The sequence below is a fragment of the Martes martes genome (genome assembly GCF_963455335.1).
Source record: "Martes martes genome assembly, chromosome: 4".
Lineage (NCBI taxonomy): Eukaryota > Metazoa > Chordata > Mammalia > Carnivora > Mustelidae > Martes > Martes martes.
In genome coordinates this window covers 57,880,575-57,900,821 of record NC_137891.1, presented here as the reverse complement: position 1 = coordinate 57,900,821, position 20,247 = coordinate 57,880,575, and the positions used below count along the sequence as shown (strand labels likewise).

The 20,247-nt window shown below is 34.0% G+C and overlaps 1 protein-coding gene across 1 annotated transcript in view; it reads left to right on the top strand.

Moving 5' to 3' along the window:
• CRISPLD1 (cysteine rich secretory protein LCCL domain containing 1) overlaps positions 1-19,777 on the top strand; it is a gene marked incomplete at both ends in the record, with an annotated part of 43,841 nt that extends 24,064 nt beyond the window's left edge. The window contains 13 exons of the mRNA XM_080802877.1: positions 1,881-1,999; positions 2,354-2,486; positions 3,646-3,761; positions 4,464-4,564; positions 6,651-6,791; positions 6,968-7,028; positions 7,136-7,202; positions 7,408-7,538; positions 9,465-9,508; positions 9,602-9,674; positions 14,431-14,506; positions 18,243-18,373; positions 19,726-19,777. Coding sequence (XP_080659003.1) covers positions 1,881-1,999; positions 2,354-2,486; positions 3,646-3,761; positions 4,464-4,564; positions 6,651-6,791; positions 6,968-7,028; positions 7,136-7,202; positions 7,408-7,538; positions 9,465-9,508; positions 9,602-9,674; positions 14,431-14,506; positions 18,243-18,373; positions 19,726-19,777 — 1,245 coding nt within the window. The remainder of the gene's footprint in view (positions 1-1,880; positions 2,000-2,353; positions 2,487-3,645; positions 3,762-4,463; positions 4,565-6,650; positions 6,792-6,967; positions 7,029-7,135; positions 7,203-7,407; positions 7,539-9,464; positions 9,509-9,601; positions 9,675-14,430; positions 14,507-18,242; positions 18,374-19,725) is intronic.
• Positions 19,778-20,247: the final 470 nt, after the last annotated feature.

Here is a 20,247-nt window from a genome sequence, read left to right as displayed (position 1 = left end):
TCGAGTATGTGCCCATGTGTCCTGGTTTTCTCTCTAGCACTGATCTGAAATTGTTCTTGATCATGAATTAACACTTAGCAACTCTTGTCTTTCTGGAAATCTCTGTGGCATTTGATCTTGTTGCCTGTTCTTTATGCATGGAATCCTTGTCCTGTTGCTTTATAATTTAATCCTCTTACAGTTTTCCCTTCACCTTTCTGATCTCTGGTTTATTTTACTAATAAATTATTTTACTAATTCATTGTTTTTTCTCCCATTTAAGGTTGATAATCTCAGAATTTTCTTTTCATTCCTCTTCTCTTTCTGTATCATCTTCCTAAAGAAAGTCATCTCTGGGTGAATAGCCCCAAAACCCATATCTTCAGTACAGATTTCTTTCCCCAGAACCCCAGTCATCTATTTCCACTGTCTCCTTGGCACACATTGCATTGAGAAACATCAAACATATTTCCATGGGAACAATCTATTTCTCTTTCTGTATTTTCCTTCTTCCAATTTGGTACCCTTCATCCTCTTCATCTTTTTTTCCCCCTCCTCACAACCTTCCTTCAGTTATCCATGGACTTCTAGGAATTTAAATTCTGATACATGATTTCAGTCTGTCTGCTCTTCTCCATCCTCATTGCTATCACCTTAGGCTGTGTGCTCATGTTTCAGTTCCAGGACTATTTCCTATCCTCTAAACATGCCCAGAGTTCTGTGATTGTGCTGAGACTGAACCCAGCTCAGCCTAACTCTGGGTTTTTACAACCACATTTCCTACTACACTGCCTGTTTTTCAACTTAACAAATTGAACATTAAACCTAGGACATACAAAACAATTTCAGTAATAATTTTATAATTTTAAATATTTCTTTGTAAATTATGTTAAAATTACAAATTAATCACCCTCATTGAATGTTGTCTATAAAAATGCATATGTATTGGAGCACCTGGGTGGTCCAGTGGGTTAAAGCCGCTGCCTTCGGCTCAGGTCATGATCCCAGCGTCCTGGGATCGAGCCCCGCATAGGGCTCTCTGCTCAGCAGGGAGCCTGCTTCCTCCCTTCTCTCTCTGCCTGCCTCTCTGCCTACTTGTGATCTGTCTGTCAAATAAATAAATAAAATCTTTAAAAAAAAGCATATGTATTTTTAATGCATATACATTTTTATAGGAATCAGATTCATTCATCATTTGTATACTCAATAAGCATTTATTAATCACCTTGTCTATATGATAGACAGAAAACACAAAAATGGGCCAAAGATACCAGTGTGAATTAAATGACTGCCTCCAAACAACTCATAGCCTTATGAAAGAGACAGACTTGTAGATGAATACTAACATTGCATTGTAATAGCTGCTAAATGAAGAAATGTTACAAAGTTTTAAGAGCCCCAAGGAGAGAATAGCCTACATCTGAGAGAAATGGAAAAATGTGCCTAAAATGTATTATCTAAAGCTGGGGTGTGAAAAAAGAATATGGTCTGTGTGACAAATAGCTGGGAAAAATGATGTTTTAGACAGAGGAAACAATGCCAGCATTTTATGATAAGGAACAGCGGGACCAGGGATCTTGGACTTCATGTGTATGGGAATTTGTTGGATGTGTTTGGATAGAGAAATCACCTAGGCATATTTGTACTGACTTAGAAAATTTCTAAACACTTGTGGGGGCAGATTGGAGAGATAAGAGATGGGGGCAAGGAGATTAGTTAGGAGACTAGTGCAAAAATCTAGGTGAGAGATGGTGGGAACCCAGACTAAGATGTTGACTTTGTAAAGCAGTAAGGATGGAAGAAAGTGAACTGAAGCATACTATATTCTGAAGAAATGTCCAAACACCAAACAAATACATTATCTGTTTGTATCTGTGTGTTGTTTTCATTTTAAACTATAGACATGGGATGTAGAGCTGGAAAGATCTGCAGAATCCTGGGCTGAAACTTGTTTGTGGGAACATGGACCTGCAAGTTTGCTTCCATCAATTGGACAGAACTTGGGAGCACACTGGGGAAGGTAGTGTAAAGAGTAACTCTTTTTGTTTTTGATAGTGTAAATGCTTGAAATACTTATTAATTCAGCACTGAATATTTTCAAAGTGTTAGAGCCTAAAAGGAAAACAAATGATCACACCAATACAAATAAAAACAAAAAACAAAAAACAAATGTCATAACAGAATAGCAGCAATATTTTAGTCTTATTTTTTGTTTAAATCATTGACCTATTAGTAATGTAATGGGCATAATATTTAACATTAACAACTTATGCAAGAATATCTCTCTACTAAACTTATCGATCTATTTTTCAATATTTGGTTTTACATTTTCTCCCACTTTACTTACGCTTGGTGGTTATTGTCTTTCAAATAGATACAGGCCCCCAACATATCATGTACAAGCATGGTATGATGAAGTGAGAGACTTCAGCTACCCTTATGAACATGAATGCAACCCATATTGTCCATTCAGATGTTCTGGTCCTGTGTGTACTCATTATACACAGGTATGTTTTGGGTATATTATACCTCATTTTTCTAAATTGAGTTTGTGTAACTGTGGAAGAATTTAAACTACTGAATGTGTGTCTTGTATGATTTGGTGTGATTATTTAAAAACATAGATATTGATTTATGTAGAATAAACTTTCAATTTATTGAAATCAATTAGAAATTTATTTTATAAATTTTTATAAATATTTATTTTTATAAATTTATTTTTATAAATATTTTATAATATATATTGATTTAGAAATCAATTTCTATAAATGATAAAAGTAATTACTAGAAAAAGTCCAAACATCAATTAAAAAAAAACAAACATTATTTCAGTTATTTTATATGTGAAACATTTTTAATCTGGCCCCAGGAAATGCACATGGAGAAATTTACCATCTTCAAAGTCAGGTATCATTTTTTATTTTCCAAAGAATAAAAATGTGGTTTTATTTACCATGATACTCAATATTTACATGTGTGCAGCATTTATATATATACATTTTATACATTATATGTATATATACACCTTATACATCATATATATTTTATTCAGTGTCCACAGTTGGTATTCGATAAGTTGTAAACTTCTAAATCAAACCACTAAGGGTAAATTCAACTAGATAAATCTCACAACAGATCTGAGTTACTAGAATCTCTACAGCTGATTTTTAGTGAATATAAAGCAAATTATTCTGTCTGCCTTTGCATGTGACAAGATCAAATCAGCACTGAATTCCCTAATAAGCAGTCATACTATGAAAGTACACATTGTATAAGACATCTGAGTCTCTACATTTTTGTTCCAGTACAGTTTAAGATGAGAAATTTCATTCCTTTGTTAGGTAAGGCTCTTCATAGACACATTAACACAGGATTTGGGTTTGTGAGGGTGTAACTTTTGAACTATTTAGTAAATGTATGTTTTGAAGATGGTTACGTTTTAGAGCTAGAGAGAGTTATTTACCTGTAGCACTCTTCTTTAAATTGAATCAAGCACTTCCCATGGTCTCAGAAAAAGTATCCTTTTGACATTGCTTTATTTCATCCTGAATGATAAAGGTTCATTTCTCAAGTTCAATTTTATACATTTCTCTCTGCGATATGTTGTTGTTTTACTTTGTCTCAGCCTACCTTTTCTGAGCCTTTCTTTTCGTTTCTCTAATGTAGGTGGTGTGGGCAACAAGTAGCAGAATAGGCTGTGCCATTAATTTGTGTCATAACATGAACATCTGGGGACAGATATGGCCCAAAGCTGTCTACTTGGTGTGCAATTACTCCCCAAAGTAAGTAGACAAAACATTACTTTTATATGTAAATTTTCCCAACAAAATGAAGTAACTTTATATTCCCAATTTTTTTTTCTCATTTTCAGTGGTATTACTGAATCAAGTATATTGTTTTAATTCCGGTTATTTAATATGACAACAATTATGGTTGCCTGATGAATAAAATCAGTGCTTAAAAGGAATATGAAAATTGAAAATACGATCTTTGTGAAGACAGGAATTACATTTTTAAGTCTTCAGTTTTACTCATTACATTATATTACATAAGTAATTTTAATAATTTAGATCTATTAGAGATGAAAAACTATAGAATAATTGAGAAAAGTATTTTCATCTGTGTAAAGACCACTGAATAACTATGTTGAAAATATTACAACTTCACATAGGGACAAATCTAAGTCTAAACTCTCTTCATTAAAACAAATGGAATATGGATGACTATCCCATAACAGAGCTTAGTGTTCTATGAAAGTTTAATTTTGTAATTTTTAACAATATACATAACAAATGCCTTAAAATATTTTCAAAAGAATGAGGCAGCAGTTACTAGTTACCTAGTAACTGAAGGGTCTCTGTGATGAAAGATAAATGTTGTAAATCTATACACCAAAATAATTACTTAGAAAATAGCAAATTTTACAGTGTCATAAATTATGCTATATTAGACTACCTCTTAATAGAGTGGATCATCTCTTTAAGGGGAAACTGGTGGGGTCATGCGCCCTATAAACATGGACGGCCCTGTTCTGCTTGCCCACCTAGTTTTGGAGGCGGCTGTAGAGAAAATCTGTGCTACAAAGGTATGTGATATTGTGTCATAATACTCAGTTTCATATTTTAATCCAACTTCTACATTAATTTGTATTTAAAAGGCAAAAAGCATATTTAATTATTACATTAAAAATTCCCAGGACTCTATTTAAAATATTTTGAAGCCATTATAAATATTTTTAAAAGTATAATATTACTAAGTCTGTTATATCAAATATGTATTTAAAGGAAAGTTTCATCTATTTCAGGTAACCACTTCTTTTTTTTTTTTTTTAAGATTTTATTTATTTGACAGACAGGGATCACAAGTAGGCAGAGAGGCAGGGAAGCAGAGAGCCTGACATGGGGCTCGATCCCAGGACTCTGGGATCATGACCTGAGCTGAAGACAGAGGCTTTAACCCACTGAGCCACCCAGGCGCCCCTTAGGTAACCACTTCTAATTCTACTTTGAAATTATCTCAGAGTGACAAGTACACATTTACATTTTAAAAAGTCACTTTAATAGGGGTGCCTGGGTGGCTTAGTGGTTAAGCAGCTGCTTTCAGCTCAGGTCACGATCCCAGGGTGCTGGGATCGAGCCCCGCTTTGGGCTCCCTGCTCAATGGAGAGCCTGCTTCTTCCTCTCCCTTTGCCTGCTGCTCTGCCTTCTTGTGCTCTCTCTTTCTATCTCCATGTCAAATAAATGAATACATATTTTTTTAAAAAGCCACCTTAATATATTATTGACTAGAATTATTTTTATAAGTGTCTTAATTTTTGAAGGATTTAGCAATCTAATACAGTTTATTTTTAACACCTTAAGAGTTTTTGCCAAAATACCTATCCATGAATCTTACTAAATGATGCTCAAAGAAATATACTAATTCTGTGCTCCTTATTGCAGAATATATGAATTCTCATGCCAAAACAACCAGTAATAAAAGCTATCATAGTATTGTAAGACTTATAAAAATAGTGCTCTGAAATGCATCTGATGTGCTAAAATATACATATAAATTTAATGTCCTGCTTATAGCACATGAAGAGAAAAATTGTATGATAAAGCTTTGTGAAAATCCTACTCTTTTTAGGCATCCAAGTGAACATTTTTATTCCCTTGTACTTTTTTCTTAATGATGACTGAATGAAGATTAATGTAGACTAAGTGTTTTAGAAAATATGAATTAATGCCACTCTTTTAAAGTACTCATAAAGAGATGTGTCTTTTTTCCCTGATGACTGAGTGCTCATTACTATAATGAGCAGACAAGAAGTAACGATTTATTTCACTCTGTTATATGAGCCGTTTTTCATTCCTGGAAGCAATTTTCATTGTGTGTGAGTCTGTTTTCCATTTTCTCCATCTCTAAACCTCCATCCTATTTGCCCCTTCACCAGTGACCACTATTTTATTTAAAACTCACTCTCCTCTGAACTCATACTTCCTTTTCTAGGTTCTGAGTTCTTGGACATACATGAAAATAACATACCATTCCAAATTATGCCACTGTTAAACCCTTGATATGTCAACCTGGAAAAAAAATTAAATTCTCCATTGTTAAGTTTAAATTTCTGCACATTGGATTTCCTTCTAAAAGAGAAAAACATTTCCATGGAAACTGACATTGTAGTAAATTAGTAGGGCATGGCATGCTTTCTTCAAGCCGAATTTCTTTTTGGGATAATTTTAAATGTGACCCTTTTGAAAATTTTAAAAGTGATTCTCTTAAAAATATGATTTCATTTTGGAAAACAAATTCAAATACACTAAGCCCTTACATCATTAGATCACAGTGTAGACTTCATGGTTCCATTATGAAAGGCAATCACTGATATCACTCTCAAATATAAAGCAAGTTTAGAAATGACTCTATTTAGTGTTAGCCAGATGGAATCAAGAATAAATGAATTCATAAATGAATCAAGAGTTCAAAGCCTTATACATTTATTTTATTTACTCCAGTGCAGTAGATAAGATCACCACCTTAAGCCAACACCTGTGCCAAAAAAACTACAGATTTTTTTAGTTTTCTAGTTTTAAATGTTACCCAGGCATCTAATGGTTTATTATTATTTGATGATTTGTGTGCATTTAAGGTGGGTTCATATTTCTTAAATCTATTCTCTCTAACAGAAGGCTCAGACAGGTATTATCCTCCTCGAGAAGAAGAAACAAATGAAATTGAACGGCAGCAGTCACAAGTCCGTGACACCCACGTTCAGACAAGAGCAGATGATAGTAACAGAAATGAAGTGATAAGCACACAGCAAATGTGTAAGACCTCTGCATAATTTACACAAATTTTAAAGTTTACAAAAATGGCATATGCAACTCTATTTTATTAATTAGGATAGTTTGAGAATGGCAGAAGCTTGGCATTAGACTATATGTGATGAACTACAGCAGCTTTTACATTATCTAAATTATTTTGGTATTTTTTCTTTTTTCAGCCCAAATTGTTTCTTGTGAAGTAAGATTAAGAGATCAGTGCAAAGGAACAACCTGCAATAGGTAATATTTGTTATTATTCTCAAAATTACTTGACAAAAGAGGAGATTTTTTCATTTTGCACTGACATTCAGAGAAAATGAATTTTGTTCTCAATTACTTTCATTTAGATATGAATGCCCGGCTGGCTGTTTGGATAGTAAAGCTAAAGTTATTGGCAGTGTACATTATGAAATGGTAAGTACTATAAATATCATGATTTGGGAATAGGATCTTTTTACATAATATTTGATTTTTTAAAATGCAAAAATAACAATTTATATAAGTAAATATATTTTGCTCAAATATGTTTAACTTAAAGTCATGTAAATAGTTATTAGACGTATCCTATGGAGAACTCTTGATATTTTAATATCCTTTTCTTCTTTCTTTTTTCTCTAAGCAATCCAGCATCTGTAGAGCTGCAATTCATTATGGCATAATAGACAATGATGGCGGTTGGGTAGATATCACTAGACAAGGAAGAAAACATTATTTCATCAAATCCAATAGAAATGGTATTCAAACTATCGGGTAAGTACACAAATGATCTTTTGGATGGGATGATTTTAAATTGTAATAATGAATTGACAAATTCTTTTAGAGCCCAGCATAGAAGGATTTATATGGAAGTTGGTAATTGTCAAGGCTCATTTGAGCTCAGTAATTTCTGAAGACAAAAAGGAGCTGAAGTATGTAAATTCAAAGTTGAGCAGTTTTACTTATAAAGAACATGCTTAAAGCTCCACATTTTCTGGAGTTTCACTGAGAATTTACAGATTTACAGTTTTTCTTGATGTGAAGCAACAGATTTTTTTCAGCTATAAAAGAAAATACCCCAGAGAAGTCTAATTGATTTGCATATTCTGCCTGCTCTGGAAAATGGAAAATGGTTTATTTCATGCAACAGTAACTTTGTTAATAAGATAAATTCGATTAATAGGTAAAAGAGCATTTTGAAAAGCTTTCTAAATATGTAATATATTATGTACTTTTGTCCATCTAAATGTAATTTAACTCAACATAAAGGCATTAAATTTTGAAATGTGTCTCACATTAAATATATAAAACATTATTTTAGAAGACTATATATTTTGATATATACTCTATAGAAATTAGAAAAATGTGATCTGAAATAACTTTGTTAGTGTCCTCCTTCTATGTAAAAAAAACAAATATTAAACCTCATACGGAATGCCTTTTCTTAAGATATATGACATAGTTTCTTTTCTTTGTAACTATAGAATTGCATGAAACTCCACAGTAGAGGATTCATAATGATAAGAATTTATTAAAAACCTTTGCAAATTTGGTAGAATAACATTCTCTGTATATAATTTTGTTCAAAGGCTTTATCTGTAGTTTTCAGTCATTAGCAATTATTCTCTTAAGTAAAAGCTGTATAGAAGCATTTATTGATTAGCTTAGTAATTCAGCAGATATTTATTAATTACCTTAAATGAATAATAGAAGTTATTACCTTTAGTAAACCCAATACTGATTGTTGGATTAAACAACATTTATCCTATTTACTATTCTGTTTGAACTTAGTTTTTGATTATGTTTATTACAAAAACTCTTTTGAAATGTGAAGGTATGCCATTCAAATACTATCACAAATAAGCTTTATTTTTTGTAATAGATTTTTTCTGAAAATTTGGGTATAAATAAACCAATTAATATTTTGATATATAATGGTATACCTATTCTATTCCTGCTTTTTAATGATGCATTAAACATATAATGAGGAGGAATTCATTCATTACAGACATTTTACTATATACTTGGGGGGGACAAAAAATGAGTAACACACATTCCTTTAAGGTACCTATGATTTAATAGTCTTTTTACAATACTATCTTGTATTTATTATTGTGAGAGATTAAATAGTTTGGTTCTATGGTGACAGGGGATTAATATATTTAGAGTTTCAACTTTTTAAAAAGATTTTATTTATTTATTTGACAGAGAGAGATCACAAGTAGGCAGAGAGGCAGGCAGAGAGAGGAAGGGAAGCAGGCTCCCCACTGAGCAGAGAGCCCGATGTGGGGCTCGATCCCTGGACCCTGAGATCATGACCTGAGCTGAAGGCAGAAGCTTAACCCACTGAGCCACCCAGGTGCCCCTAGAGTTTTAATTTTAATAGGAAACACATATATAGATATAAATCTGTGTAGTTTTATGCTGTTATTTGTATATTTGAGACTGATCATGAGAAGAGACCATTTTCCAATATCAAGAATGATTAATTTGGTTGGTATTGATTTGGTTCATACTTGAAGGTAATATGGATTTAGCATAAAATAGAGGATGTATTCTTATACTAATACTTATTTAGATATTTAAATGAGAATCAAATTAAGAGGAAACAAAGTATTCATAGACCTAAATAGTACTAGGAATTATGTTGATGATGATGCATCTAAAAAATGATTGACGTGTTTATGTTTTTATCTTCAGCAAATATCAGTCTGCTAATTCCTTCACAGTCTCCAAAGTAACAGGTTAGCACTTTTTAAAATCTTATTTTCTTATGACTATGTTGCATGTTATTGTTGCCGAAGATTTGCTTATTGTTTTGTGTTTCAATTCTTTAGTCCAGGCTGTCACTTGTGAAACAACTGTGGAACAGCTCTGTCCATTTCATAAGCCTGCTTCACATTGCCCAAGGTAATGTTTTCTAAATTTTTTCATTCTTCTTGACCAGTGAACATACATGGATGGGGCTTTTATTCTGTGATAACTGCTCTTGCCTGGAATTCTGCTGTCTGCAGGCTTTGAAAGGTACATGGTCTTGAGCTGTGAAGTGAAAGGAGCAGCGGGTCATGACAAACTACCTGCACTCTAGGCATTCCTCATGCGCTTTCTCCAAAGCACAGAGTGCTTTTGGCTATTTCATAATACCAGAGCTGCTGGGTGTGTTCTGTATGTTCACATGTGCTGTGAAGACTTCTGTCTTAGTCTGCTCAGGTGCTTATAACAACATACCACAGACTGGATGGTGTTAAAAGTCAAAATTTATTTTCACCTAACTCTGGAAGATGGAAGACTAAGATCAAGGTGTGGACAGGTTTGGTTTCTTCTGAAGCCTATCCCCTTGTTGCAGATGGCTGCATTTTCTCTGTGTTCTCACAAGGCAGGAGAGGTAGGGAAGGGGAGAGAGAGAGAGACAGGGGCAAAGGCAGAGTCAGAGAGAGAAGATTCTCCTTTCCTGGGATCAGGGCTTAACCCTGATGATCTCATTTAACCTTAATTAACTCCATAAAGGCCCATCTCCAAAAACAGTCACAGTGGGAGCTGGCCTCAACATATGAATTTGGAGAGACGAGTTAGTCTACAACAAATTACCACAAAAACTATAATGATGTAACATATTTTTAAGCATTGCCATCCGGTTTCTAAATTGGATAAATCTAATTGTGATTGCTAAGTCAAAAAGGCCATCTTCTGCCTTTCTTTTATTTATTATTTTTTGCGTACTATCATTTTAAAAATTATAATGGAGTTTATCTGTAACACAATAATGAAAAAGTACTTCATTTATCTTGATCACACTAAGGTGAAAACTGTTAGAAGTATTATGGCCATAAGTTATAACCACACGTAGGAAAAATGAAATATATCTCTTCACTTCCAGTCTTATTTCTATCCACACTTCCTCCATTAATACAAAGTAATCACATGTTAATTCTAAAAACCAGTAATAAGATTTAGAGATAGAATTGTAATTGATAAACTGTAATTACTAAAAATTGAGGGAGCTTACTTTTTATGGTAAAGTTTGTTTTGGAAAAGATTTGTCATTTATCCTTTTAAAACTAAAGTGGTGTTTCACTTAAAGAATGAGGTGGGTTGTTCATAAGGTAATAAAAGACTGTGATGATATAAGAATTAGCTACTTCTTAAGGTAGGTGAAGCTGGTAAATTTTGCCATTATCATATGATAGAAAAAACAAAAATTTTAGAATTACCCATTTATGAATACCTATTAAATTCTCAGTATGTACTGTACTATGCTAAGCTCTATCTCAGCCATGTGACTAGGCTTATGAGGACCAAACAGTGAGGATAATTTCTGTAGAGCATCCCAGCATAAAGCATCCCTCTAGTAGATGCTCAGTAAATGGTTATTTTAATATCTGCAGAATAATTTAGCAATATTTTTCCAAAAGAAATAAAAATCACTAAAGTGAAATGTTAATAAACGTTTCCTATTTCTTTGGTTACTCTGGGGAGGGGAAATATTCCCCCATGAGAGAAATTTTTAAAATTAAATTTAACCAGGGCACCTGGGTGGGCATTTGGTTAAGCATCCAACTCTTGATTTCAGCTCACGTCATGCTCTCAGGGTCCTGAGATTCAGCCCTGCACTCAGCATGAAATCTGCTTGGGATTCTCTCTCTTCCTCTCCCCGCTTCCGTTTGTACACACACTCTCTCTGTCTCTCTTTCTCTAATAAATAAATAAAATCTTTTTAAAAAATTTGATTTTACCTTTTACTGTTACCAACATAACAAATTGGTTGAAGTAGTGACTTATGCATAATTTTGACCTTAGGTAGTCAGGAAAGCCCCCCGCCTCCCGCCGTTTCCTTTTAGAGACTAGTGAAACAAAGGGTTGTCTTTTCTTTTCTCATACAACTTTTTAGTAGTTTCACAAATTATGCTATAATGGTATGATTTATATAACACTTTATAACTTTTAAGGAACCATGTGGTTGGTACATCTGTTTCAGAATATCATATGACTTAAATAAGTTGAGGCATAAATCTATTCTGGAGAAAATGCCAAGAACAAATAAATGAAAGGAAATTAGCTCAAGATGAGCATGAAGAAACAATATTTACCTGTACCATTGTGTCATTGAGAGGTTCCATAGCAGGCAGAATAGCCCCAAATAAGCAGTCTCTATTATTTAATTCCATAATCTTGTAAATATCATGTGTTTGTGTGAGTTACTAGAAATCCTTTCTTTTTTCCCTGACCTCCACAGAGGTGGAGGGCAGAAATCATATCCTGATTTACATATATCTACAAATGACTCAGTCTTTGAAACCTATTGAATGTTCAAGATGTAAAAGCAGGTATCATTAACATGTGTCAACATTTTTATTCAAAGCGTATAACTAAATTGTATATAAAGGAATGCCAACCAGGTTACTATTTACATTCTCAGTAGTACATAACAAGGTGTTAAAACCAGAGATCAGAACTCAAGCAAGTAAAACCTCCTTCAGTCTTTCTTTGACCTGAACTTGCTTAAGTAGATACTAACTCAGTCTGGAGCTACTGACCTTTGTCTTCCACAAACCAAGTGCTAAATATAGTCAAGGTAGAGCCTTGAGTGTGATCCTAAAGGCAGAGGAGTTGATTTTACTGCCATAGGATGGGCAGTGGATGCCCAACTGTTCTCAAACACATGGGGAAAATATCGCAGTCAATGGGGACAACTTTCCTCCTCTAGAAATCCCCAATAGCATCTTTTATAAAAATAGCTCTTTAAAGTTATAAAAACTTGGACTCATTTATTATTTATATTTAAATGGTTCTACTTTAGAAGTTATAATTCACAAGTATACTCTAAAGTGTACAATGTTATATAGATTTTAGAAATAAGAAATGCAGCTATCTCTTTTTTTTTTTTTAAAGATTTTTTATTTATTTATTTGTCAGAGAGAGAGAGTGAGTATAGGCAGAGGCAGAGAGAGAAGCAGGCTCCCTGCCGAGCAAGGAGCCCGATGTGGGACTCGATCCCAGGATGCTGGGATCATGACCTGAGCCGAAGGCAGCTGCTTAACCAACTGAGCCACCCAGGCGTCCCAATGCAGCTATCTCTTAAGAACTTTTTTAAGGAGTTTCTTCAATTAGTAAAGGTAGTAGCAATTAAATGTTTTTTTAGAATACTTTTAGGAAAATCATTGATTCTTTCATCAGACTGATTTTCATGTAGTCATTTTGTTGAGATTCTGATTTACTATTTACTAAAATGAATTTTTTTCCAGTTTTAGTTTTTAATTTCCTTTTAGTACACAAGTGTCTTTGTGTGTGTGTGCATGTGTGTGAATTGAAGAGTCCATTGCTTTAAAAAAAAAAAAAGTGCCACTTGATAGTTTCTTAAACTTTCGGAGTGGACTTTTTAAACACGTGATTGATTGAACAGTGATAATTGGATTTTTAAATCCAATTGGATGTTTAAATAAAGGGCTTTTGGATATGTTATTAAGTGAGCTAAGCCAATCAGATATGAGTAAGGCAATAGGCTATCTGGAGAAAGAATATTCTAGGCACAGAGAAAGAGAAGTGCAAAGGCCCTGAGGCAGAGCCTGTTTTTTTTTTTTTAATGTTTGAGAAATAACTATGAGGCAAGCATGACTGGAGCTGGGGGAGAAAGTAGAAGAGGAGGAAAAAAGGCCAGATAGGTAATGGTGGGGGGAACAAGATATGCAGGGCTTGTTGATCATTGTAAGGATCTTGTCATTTATTCTGAAAGAGATGGAAAGCCACTGGAGTATTTGGAGCAGAGGAATGATATGATTGGACTTGTACACTTTTATATAAGTGGGGGAACAAAAGAGTGGATGGGGCAAGGTTGGAAAGAGGGAGGTCATAGGAGAACAGATAGCTAGACACCATGAAGTCTAGGGTTATAGTAACTGAGGTGTTGAGGAATTCTCTGATTGTAACATATGAGCAAGAGAAATTGCTGAGGGACTGAATGTAAGGTGTGAGATAAAGAGAGGTATCGAGGCTAGAATAAGAGATTTTGGCCTGAGCACCTGGAGTAATGGAGTTACCCTTTATTGTAGGAAGCCTACAGAAAAAACAGATTTGGGGGCCGGAGGAAGAGATTAGGAATTTAGTTTTAAACCCACTTAAAGTTTGAAATGACTGTAAGAGTTAAGTGGAGATACTGAATAAGCAATAGGTCATTCAAATTTGGAATTAAGAAGTCTTAACTGGAGATAGAAATTTGGAAATCAACAATTTATAATCATGATTAAAACCATGAAATTAGACGAGATACCAAAGATGTGAACATAGAATAAACAAACTATGAGAAGTGTGAGGCAATGAGTCATGTTTTTCAAGTTATCTGTTTACTAAATTCTACAGACACATTGGGTACCAATTCCCAGATACTCAGGGATGCACCCTGATGTTTCTTTCTGGTTAATCCAGAAATTAGAAAGCTTCTTGGCTAAGTTAAAAAAGAAAAGAACACATTTGTGCCGAAAGCTGGAAGTGAGTAAATTAAGCAGAAGCAATTGCATCTACTGCCTGGCTTATACAATTGACCTATTTCAGAAGATAAAAAGATGAGTAGGATCGAGAATGCTGTTAATTGTTGTGTGTTCTTGTCTGTGGTCTTAATTAGTGAGAATGACTGAAGTAACCAGCTACTTAATATTATATATATTTTTTTCAGAGTCTATTGTCCTCGTAACTGTATGCAGGCAAATCCGCATTATGCTCGTGTAATTGGAACTCGAGTTTATTCTGATGTAAGTATCTTGATTTATTCAACTCTCAGTATTCATGTATATATTTGTACACACATTAATGCATGTACATTTATATATAGAATAAGGGAACAGATTCTGTGTGGATATACATATTCTCAGAGAAGCTAGTCAGCAATAACACTGAAAAATGACTATCCGTTTGCACATAGGAGTGCATAATAATTTATTTTTACTAAATTTTTCTTTATGTCTTACCCATTCGTTGTATATCTCTCACTTAGGAAATAGTCCAGAGTCATTCTTTTGAAGGAAAATTGACTTTTCTTTTTTAAATCTTCCTTTTGGTTCTTCAGTATTTTATAGTGTAAACTTGATAATTAAGAAATTATCAGGTATATGAACAATATCTTTTGCTGGCAAAGGAACATTTAAAAAGGTAGCATAGAATCAAGAACAGATAGTACACTAAAATACATACAAAAGGAAACCACTTGAGGGGATGTTATAATGGACAACATTACTGGGTTGGACAAGGACTATTAGCTGGGAGGGCTTCCGTATGGACAAGTGCTCTTTGAGCTAGGTTTCAAGTGTGGGTTGATAAATTGGATTAGGGACACAATCTAGGTGGGATGAACAGCATCTACAAAGATGAGGAGGTGACAGCAGGTAAGATGCATGCATAACACATAGGTTTGCTTGTCCCTGAACAGGTGAGCATTGAATTTCAAAGGGCCTGCAGCCAATTTGGTGTGAGGGATGGAGGGATCTGGCTCTTGAAACATGTCCTTGGAGAGTCTGAATGCATGCTGATGAGTTTAGATTTTATGTGGCAGACATTTAGAAACCATTACAGTTTCTAAGTCAGAGAGATACAAAAACAAATTCAGATAATACACTTTTGAAACACATATTCAATAAAATACTATGGAAATAGGCTTGTGAAAAGAGGTTTGAAATAGTATTGATCACCTTATTTCTATTGGTGAGTTCATTGAGGTCCAGGTTTTTTTGTTTTTGTTTTTGTTCCTTTTAAGTTCAGCATTAGCTCTGAGATTTTCTCCACATCTGAGTCCTTCCCAGGCTTCAACTTTGCACTATTCTTATCTACAGCTTAAATGTCTTACTGGTATCCTAACTTTGATCCTCATGTTTGTGCTTATCTTCTTATCTTTCTGTCTGTTAAAATCATGGTCATTCTTCACATCCTAAATTATTAGCACTTTCTCTGTGGAGTGTATTGTATACATGTGTAATGTGACCCTTCTTTCAACTTTATTTTTTCCCTTTTAGCAGTTAGCTGATTCTGTTAGTGTTAGGATTGTTTCTCCACCTCTTTTATTATTTGAAGTTCCTTGAGGGTGACAGCTGGGCAATTCATGCATCGTTTTTTAATCAACAGTTTGATGTGTGCCGACCTGTGAAAAAGACAGAATTACATCCTGCCTTAACAAACTTAGAGCACACAGGGCATCAGAAATTAAGCAAATATCTTATACATAAATATTTGTTGAAAAAAATAAATGAATAAGTGTAAATGGATAAGCCTTTCTAAAAATCATCAAAGATTTCAGGGCACCTGGGTGGCTTAGTGGGTTAAAGCCTCTGCCTTGGGCTTGGGTCATGGTCTGAGGGTCCTGGGATCGAGCCCCATGTCAGGCTCTCTGCTCAGCGGGGAGCCTGCTTCCTCCTCTCCCTGCCTGCCTCTCTGCCTACTTGTGATCTCTGACTGTCAAACAAATAAATAAAATCTTAAAAAAAATTAAATAAAATCATCAAAGATTTCAAAAGAAGTTATTTTTTTAGATTATCTGTTTAAACACCAAAACTTTTCATTTTAGTCATGCTTGGTGAAAATCTTTCAAAATACCCTATACACTTCTATATCCATCAGCCATCTATTTTTCTAGAGTTAATGTTTTATTAGAACTTATATCCTGAGATCATTTTATCTTCTATAGTGCAATGAGTATAGGTGATTATGTATTATTATGTAGATCCTTTTAAAAGTAAGTTGGAAATAAAAAGATTACTATTATGAGGTTAGTGCAGAGTCAGAGACTTACAAAATACATTATCTCTTTAAATACAAGATATGGAAAGATATCTTCTCTTCCTCCCTCCCTCCCTGTCTCTCTGTCTCTCTCTTTCTCTTTATATTGCTACAACTTGTACATTCTATTGTTTTGAACTTGTCTCATTTGTTACAAATGAAGTTAATTTCTGTACCCATTAAAAATATTCCACTGTTTTCACAGATAAATTATTTTTCTTTTCATGATATATTAATTCTTACGAAGTGTGGGTATGAAAAGAAAATCTCTTCTGACCTTTGAACGGAAATAGGAATGCCTGCTGATTGCATAGTTGTGGGCAGAACAATAGTTTCAAAACATATTAAGTGCTTGGATTTAGTGAATGTTATATCTAAGCACTTTTATTGCCTTGGGGAAAATGCTGATGATACTCTTTTAACAGAGCAAGATAAATACTGAAATGTTACAGAATTATTTTTAATTTCATCTGTTATGAATCATATTGGATACAAACATTAATTCAATGAAGGACTTTAAACTGAATAAATGCCTCTTTGGAGTAAGAATACAAGGCTTTGGATATATGGTATTTTGTGACATAGCAAAAACATGAAAAGGATTAAACAGCTTGGCATTCAGGCTCTCTGATCTAATAAGTTCTGACTGATGCCACAAAGTTCAGAGCACAGTAATAAAGCAAGGTCATGTAAGATGTACATGCTTATGTGAACTTAAAAAGCACATTAAGTCACTCACATGTGCATACAGACCAAAAAAAAAAAAAAAAGAACACACCAGTGAGATCAGAAAGACCCCTCAGATATGAGGGGGATTGTTTTATCCTGAAACAGTTCAAGTGTTTCATTTTGTGGGATTTCCTCAGGCTGTATGCAGCTACTGACAAATTTTGGCAGAACATTAGGATTAAAGCAAATGTCAAAGTCTGGAGAAGGCTTTAAGGGGACAAAGGAAAAGAGTCGACTTCTAGAAATCCATAGTTAATAATTTTAAAGTGTTGGGCCTGAAAATAATTTTCTCTTCCATAGAAATCCAGTTCAGTTCAGACTATATAACTGGTACAATGTAATCATAGCACTTTCCTAGCACTTCACGTCAGACCATTCAAACCAAAGTGACAGACATTGCAAATATAGGTAAGAAGCTATGATTGTTCTTTATATTTTTCTTCTTGAGCAAATTTGCTGTGTGTAGATTACATTACTTAATAGAAGAAAGCTCCCCACTTAATATACACCTGTATTTTGGAAAAGGGACTGTAAAGACATACAGATCTATGATTTGTTTATAAGTCAAAACGGAACATAAAAGAGGTACAGATAATAAGCCCGTGAATATTTGGTCAGAGTGGCTCCAGTAGGGACTCTCAAAAGCTGAAATTTAAGAATGATAAATGGGCCCTTCAAGAGATAAAAGGAGTAAATTCGCATCTGATTGCTTCACTATAGCCAAAGCCTGCTATTTGGAAAGGCAAGTGTCTGTTAGGTTTAATGTGAAGGGATTTTACTGTCCTAGCTACCCTTAAGATCTGCCTCAGACTCACTCGGAATTGGCTTTAACTGTGACTTTTGAAACATTTCTTTATGTACAAACCATCAACCTGTAACCACTGAATGTCCATATAGAGACAGGTGTCACCGACTTCAGTCCAGTAGAAGAGTAGACTGGATAAGTTCAGCAGGAATTTCCTAAAAACAATGGGTTTTTCCTTGTCCCTTCAGCTGTCCAGTATCTGCAGAGCAGCCGTACACGCTGGAGTGGTTCGAAATCACGGTGGTTATGTTGATGTCATGCCTGTGGACAAAAGAAAGACTTACACTGCTTCTTTTCAGAATGGAATCTTCTCAGAAAGGTAAATTTTAAAATGTATACATATATATTTTGTATTTTATATATTTATAGTCTCTTCCTCTCTCTTTCTTTACACACACACACACACACACACACACACACCCCTTTATGCTTGCTTTACAACCAGCTCACCTTAATATGGGTTTGGAGTTCCGTGGCTGTGCCAGTGTGTTTCCTTTGCACCCTGCGTAATAGTTGGTCATCCAGGGATGGGAAAAGCTGCAGTACCAGAGATGTCTGTCTCCTACAGGCTTACAAATATCAACATGAATGTTGGATTATGAGTCAGAATCACTCTTTTGTTAGTTGATTTTATAATAAGGAAGTTTCTTTCATCCTCTTGGATTTTCTAGATTAGTTTTTATATGTAATTATTTCTAGCTGAGAAGGGCACTGGATATTTCTCTAATCCTTTTATATGACAAAGTATTTGCTAAAGAATGGTCTGATTTTTCGCAAAAAACAAATTCATTTTGATTAGAAGTTGGATACCTTGTATGACATAAATGAATGTCTTCTGGTCTTATACTATTCAGTCCATCAGTAGTATATATTTTAGTGGTTTGGGAAAATTAATATGACTTACTTTATCAAGTATTCAAAAAAGTTAAAAGCAAAGAACCTATAGTGATTTTTTCAAATCATTTGTACTTGGGGAAAAAACATTAACTCTCATGTATATTGTATAGATAAAGAAAAGTTCCTAACTTTTAGACATTTAGCGGGTTCTTTAAAATTGCCAGTGGAGGTTTTACATATACAGTTAAGTTTCTATAAATGACCCCAAGGATGGTGCTTTGTAAGGTAGATTGCCTTCCACATAACCATCTGAGTGCCATTTTTAATAAAAAGATAACTTGGCATTTAGCGTCTGTTATAGGTCTGGGAAATTCATAGTAGGTACTCAAAAATAATAGTACTCTAGAGTATTATTTAAGTATCACTGTCTTCTTAACTTGAAGTTAACTTTTAACCACATTGGTCAGTTGTAAACCTGGATCTTAATATTCCCCTAATAAAATGGAATAACAGCTGCCTAACTTTGCTTTATTAAAATCAAAGGTGGTAGCACAGGAAAACATGATCTGGAATCTGTTACATTACATATAAAATACTATTATTATCACTGTGCACCTTAAATTTTAGTAAACTTGCAGCCCATCATACAACCAAGATTTAAAGAATTATGTCATCCTCACTCAAGCTTTCCAATAACTATAAATTATAGTAGCCTAAGAAAGCTGGCCATCTGGATTTATAGAGCTGCTTTCTTGACTGTCATAAATAAACATGATTTATTTGGAGGATTATATGTGGAGATGACATCAATATACTTTCTGTATTTTTTTGCAGTTTACATAATCCTCCAGGAGGAAAGGCATTCAGAGTATTTGCTGTTGTGTGAAATGGAACACTCAGAAGAGGATCATAAAGACTATTCCAAATGCCATATTTCTGAAGTTTGTATAAAATTGTAACATTACTGTACAGAAGATATCAACCATTTTCAGCCCCCCAAAAAGTGCCAAATGCATTATAAATCTTGATAGATAAATTCTGTAAAAATTAAACATGGGACATTATTAACTATGGGAAAGTAATGAATATGCAATGGTTTTAGAAATCCTGTGTTAAATATTGCTATATTTTCTTAGCAGTTATTTCTATAGTTAATTACATAGTCATGATTGTTCTACATTTCACATGTTATTTTATATGGTGCTTTGTATATGCCACTAATAAAATGAATCTAAACAGTGAATGTGAATGGACTCCAGAAAATCATCTGGTGCATTTAAAAATAATCAATTCTTAAAAAATGAAAGGAACCATATTATCACATTTTTCCCCAATTCAATACTCTGCCATTACCTA